At 36.7% G+C, this 6,031-nt stretch overlaps 1 protein-coding gene across 1 annotated transcript; it reads left to right on the forward strand.

Annotated features, from left to right (window-relative positions):
- Positions 1-1,028: 1,028 nt before the first annotated feature.
- LOC100366299 (cytochrome c oxidase assembly factor 3, mitochondrial-like) lies at positions 1,029-4,660 on the forward strand. The gene is made up of 2 exons (XM_078008311.2): positions 1,029-1,275; positions 2,435-4,660. Exons 1-2 carry the CDS (start codon positions 1,065-1,067, stop codon positions 2,509-2,511), a joined length of 288 nt encoding a protein of 95 aa, XP_077864437.1. The 5' UTR covers positions 1,029-1,064; the 3' UTR covers positions 2,512-4,660.
- The last annotated feature ends 1,371 nt before the right edge of the window (positions 4,661-6,031 follow it).

Raw genomic sequence — 6,031 nt, forward strand, 5'->3', positions numbered from 1 at the left:
CCCTGTATTTTTTCACTGTGTAAGCATGCAATTTTTCTTCTTCAACAAACTTCTGTCAGCCACCCCTATGATTTCAAACAGTCACCCCCCTGGCAACATATATGGTGTGTATGTAAAGTTTGAGTGCGATCAGTCCAAGCAAGTTAGTGATATGATGGCGTCGGATTCCGGAACAGCACTATTGAAAACAGAATGATAACCAGTCGTCATGATTTCACTCATTGTTCGTGAAACAAAATTGATGTACAAAGATCATAATATTATACTTAGATGCCAATTCCGAATAGAAATCATTCATGGGAGATCCGTTTCCGGCCCAGGCATGTCAGAGATACTGTCAAGTGCCATGTGCATCTTGAATTTTCGCGGTTGTCGTAAATATAAGTGGTGAAGTCACAACAGTATTATTATGCTTGATTCGGCTTCTTTGTATAAGAAAAAAAACCCACTAATTTAAACTAAAGTTGGGGGTATGTGGCTATATGTGTAAAACATCTCCCGGGTTTTTATACATATACAGTTTTGTTGTGCATGCTCGAATATTGACAGTCGATTCGATTTCACTTTTGTTTAACTGTTCAACTTTAATTTGGTTTCATGGACTGAAGTATTGTGTACAGAGAAAATAGAATAATACAAAAGCCATAAAACATCAAATTGTATTATATTCTACACATCGATAAATTTCAAGGATGCTGTCGTCGCGCAGCGCGTGTTCGAATTTCATGTAAATAAACAATGTATTTTACACGCGTTGTATACGTCGCTTTGAGTCCCATATCGAACAGGACGAGGCGCGACGACTGCCGCCCTTTAAAATGAACGTGATTGGGAAGAAATTGAATTGAATCTATTATTTGGAATAAATGATATCGAAACTTCTCGATTTGATACTGATATTGGTTATGCAGGTAATTATTTGAACAATCTGTCACTTAGTCACAAAACACGTTTCATACTGTCGAGAGAAAACTCGTTTAATAGTGGCTTGAAACCTGAACAGTGAACCTGTTGTGACCCTGGCGATACTCAAACACAACGACGCATGCGTCATATAAAGCAAAATGGCGGACTCCAGTGGCAGTGCAAGCAAAGTGCCCAACGTTATGAAACGAGTCGATTTCAAAGCTGACAAGATAAGTGAGGCTGATTTAGAATTTGTACAACGAATGACAGCAAGGCGAAGTGAACTACTAAGGCAAAGAGGTAGAGCAAGATACGTGAAGAGAAACGTTGCTGTCGGATGCGCGATAGCGGTCGGCGTTGTTGGAGTTTGTATCCTTTAAGTGCCAGGCAGTCACGTTCAACATCCACGTGGTTATAAGGTGCCCACGTTCCGGGGACAAACGGTGTTTTAGCTAAGATTATGGGGCGTGTGTTGTATCATTTGAAAGCTGTGGCGTTTCCATTGCTTGTGTGGGGAAAATTCAGACAGTAACGTTAGTGAAAGCATGGCCGTTCTTGAGATCTGCGTCATTAGAAACTGAGCTACATCGGGGGGGGGGGGGGGGGGGGCTTCTGCACGCTTGACTTGAACCATGGGAAAAAAGGTACTTCAAAATCCTAAATAGAAATTTACAAAAAAGCAACGCCTTTTTGTAAGAGAAGACTTTATTACACCAAGTTATAATGAAAAAGATGAACTGGGGTGAAACAGAACAAATTTAGCAAATTTGAAACATAAATAATACAAAAAGCTAAATACTGGGTGGGTGGGTGGGGATGTGGGTGAGGGTAATTTATGTTGTGTAAAATCAGAACTGTGACTGACGAGAGCATGGACGAAACAGCAAAATGGCTGACTGCGTTGTGTTGTCACAGGAAGCACTGTCTCAGCAAAGACCTGTGTCATATGACGCCTTATTAGCCGATTTTAGCTAAAATAGCGCTCCATCACCTTTTTATACCACTGTTTATACACAAAACTTGATATTGCTTTTTACAATTTAAGTTTCCTGGTTGCCGCCCCAAGAGGCCAGTGACTAGTAATGTTTCCAACATTATGATTGGTTCATGATATTCTCGCTGTTTGTGATATTTCTCTTGGTTACCTGACGTCGGGGCTTACACCCCTAGCAAGCAATGCCAGAACCATCTCAAATATTAAATCTAATCAGGCAGGTTGTATGGGCATGACGTTATTGCATTATTAAAGACTCGTTTACGAAAAACGAATATTAGAATGTTTTATGTCACTTAGTCACGTACCTTTGGACCAGAATCTCAACCCAATGAAACAATATGGCGATTACTAGTTACCCTGGTCCAACTTACCATTCACAAGGGACTCCGGGAACCATCTCACTGGGGGTGCTATGTGAGAAAACACATGATAAATATATACAGAACTCTAGGGGGCGCCTGCTCAAAGAAACATCTGTTCACTCCTTTGAAATGCCATGCATGTCTGTATTCCTTAATGTTAATTACTCAGATGCATACTCTATGCTTGCAGTGAAACAAGAGACCTTTTTAGATGACTTTGACTCGCCTGCTGCTCCCAAAACGTAGCATCCAGTTACACACCCACATATTAAAACCAAAGACCTATGTGAGTGAAGTCGCCATTGTTACCATGAAGCAAGTGGTATGGAAAGGAGAAGAATATTAGACTTCCAACACAAGACTTGAATAAACACTTTTGTTTTTATATCATCTAGCTTGTTCTGTACTGGAGTGACTTCTACTTGCAGACCTGAGTGTGAAAACTACTATTGATACTGTATACAAAATATGATGAAAAATTAATTAACCTGATACTAAATTGTCTTTAATTATTGAAAGAAAACATAGTAATAATGTATCTTTGATTGTTTATTGATTTATAGGGCGTATAAATACACGGGCATGCGACTTCCATAATCCTGTACTGGTACATGACCTCATTGATTAACCACACAAGAGTATAATCTTTACAGATTCAAAGGGCGACAGTTGTCGCACCAAGTCAATTTTCAATATGGTCTGTTGTAACGCAGACATGTGTAAAAATTCTTTGTTTATTTCACAAAATTTGAATGCACATTGACTGTCGCGCTTTAAATTTTATTTGTATAACTTTTCATATGTCATGACCTTCAAAAGGTCACACATCCTGGTACTTTCTGGGGATACAAGTTCACTATCAATGAGAATTTTCAATTTCCCCCCCCCTCCAAATGTGAAGAGTTGTCATTGCAGGTTAAAACCAGTTAGACGTATATAATATTAGAGATTATTGCTGTAATGGACAACAATACCCCTGTAAAGTACCAGGATGTGTGACCTTTAGGGGTCATGTATGGTATATTGAGTGAGATACTACCACATTGGATTTATTTCGTTTAGACATCGCTAACTGATGCAGTTACATGTGTATATTCAAGTCATATTGGCAGGCCGTGGAGGTTTTCATAAAGCAATGTGGTAAGTCATCGTTAAGTTATTATTTAGTGTGCAAATGTTAGACTAACTTGATTGTCAACTTTTTAACCAATGTTTTATTTACTATGATTGAATTGTATCATTGGAAGTGTGATCGGTGAAAGTCACTTACCGGGTGGTCAATTGTACAGTTTGTTCTGATTCTAATTTGCTGGTTGGATGTCTCCCTTATTGTATTACTTCATACGTAGCGCTATGATTGTCGAAGTGTTAACACATTGGAGGCTACACAGATTGTACTACATACATTATGGACAACATACAACATTATTGGTTGTCAAATTATAAAACCTAAGTTAGTGTAGGTTTTATTTGTAACTTGATGTAATAAACCATTAACCAGCAATATTTTGTGTCTAAGTATATTCACCATGATCTTTAATGTCCATACAAAAAAATATAAGGCAATTTAGATTTTGAACTGCGATAGCTTGAGATGTCAGAGAAAGCTTAAAAAAAACTCATGTGTGTGCATTAGTTGCATGGAGTACTGTATTTACTATACAAAAAGCATATCTCCAATTCACATAAAACAAAAATTATATTTTTTCTTTATCAATTATCTCAATTTTAACAGAACAAATATGACATTTAAAAATATAACTGCAAGCAGTGATCTGGGTTGGTCAAAGTGGCTATAGTTTAAAAAATATGAATATTTGATATTTCAGTTATATATCTTGTCTGACAAAAATATTAGTGCAACACTACATCTGCAACACTACAGTTAAGCATATTAACGAGGTCACATGACTATATATCGATAAGTGTCTTGTTAATTTGCCTTTATTATAGCACTGGTTACACACATCTGCAGCAGTGCTTGAGATATTACAGTTGTGCATATTAATGAGGTCGCATGAATAATTACATGAACCCATTTGTACATGGTAGGTAATTAGTAAGCTCAAAATTTAAACCGAAACGTGTATATGGCTTATTCCAGAGCACCTATGTACTACGTTTTATTGAAATCTAAAGAGTGGATGAAAAACTCTTAATTGGCTAGTTAGGTCATTAACACACTCGTCCCTTGACCACAAAGACTTGTTTTGTAGCTCTGTGGAGGAGTAGTTATTCAAATGATTGACTCCATTGTTAGTGTTACATTTTTGACGTTTTAAAAATCTATTATCTCTGTACCATATGGCTTTGATCCTTTCCAGGACCTTTGGTGATTACATCCCAAAGTTTATTTTTTGAATGTTAAATAAATGCCGTTATTGACATCTTGAAATCTGCAAACCTGGTTGCTTATATCTGTTGTATTTTTTTAGCCCCACTGTCGAGCAAAGCTTATCGTATGAGTGATTGTAGTCAGTGTCAATGTTTTACTTTTTCGACCTCTTGAAAACTACAAGCCTGAATGCTCTGATACTTGGTGCATATGTACCTTGGGTAGACCTTTCTTAGATTTGTTCATTTCATGATGGTATCTTCAATTCTCCAATTTTGGTAAAAATTGATATTTTCAACTTGTTAAAAACCGCAAGTCCAATTGCTTTGATATTACATATATAGATACTACATGTGGACCTCTCAGATTCGTTCAATTTGTAATGTCTTCAATTATCTAATTTCGATGAAAAGTGATATTTTCGAATTCTTGTTGAAAACAGCAAGGCTGATTGCTTTGATACTATACACATTGTTCATTTTCCAGTGATATCTTCAGTTCTTTAATTGAAATGTGCATTGCTAACAGCGGCTGCTTGTTTAGCTCCATGATGTAAATTAACATACGTTCAGCACTGGTAATGGCAGCAAATTGCCGATTTTTTTCATGTCTGAAAAGCTCACACTGGCGCCCATGTGCAATTTATTGATTTTATATTTGTAAACCCACACTTTCTTGTTAAATATAATGGGACTTTGATGCACATAGTTTTTTTTTAAAGATTGGACTGTCAACATTTGGTCATATATATACCAGTATATACAAAGGCAATGCTTTGTTGAAAATTAATTCTGTTGCTTGTCTGTGGTTTTTATGGATAAAGTTTCAAACGCTCACCCATCTCTCCCCTTAAAATAATCCCAATCAATAACTTGAGTACTTTATCATTTTGAAATATTAAATTAGTGTAACAAACAGTAATGTTAATTCAGAGAAGCAGAAAGTGTATACTTTGGCTGCAAGATAATCTGAAGGAGATATTCAATTGATACATACCTTATCTCTGGTACTGAAATAATCAGGGAAACCAGTATTCCTCTATCATTTCCAGTGATTTGTGTTTGAACAGTGGAAGTAGCGATTGCTTGATTTGAAAGGGTCATTTCCAAATGTTCTTATGCATATCAATTTTGCCATTTCACTGATAAGCAAAATACCAGTACATGTAAAATAATGATAGAATATTGTTTCTCTGCTAAACATTTGAACTTGCAGCGCGTGTTCGAATTTCATGTAAATTTACACGCGTTGTATATGTCTCATATCGAACAGGACGCAGCACGACGACTGCCGCCCTTTAACACCCAGTGAAAATAAATGATTTTACAGTAGACATTTGCTGGCAACCAACATCACAGCCAAGACGAGAGCGAGGCTATGTAGCAAGTTAAAATATGTAAACAAAAGAGTAGATACAACAAAAACACACAC

Source organism: Saccoglossus kowalevskii, chromosome 21, assembly GCF_978046115.1.
Source record: "Saccoglossus kowalevskii chromosome 21, keSacKowa6.1, whole genome shotgun sequence".
NCBI classification, from domain to species: domain Eukaryota; kingdom Metazoa; phylum Hemichordata; class Enteropneusta; family Harrimaniidae; genus Saccoglossus; species Saccoglossus kowalevskii.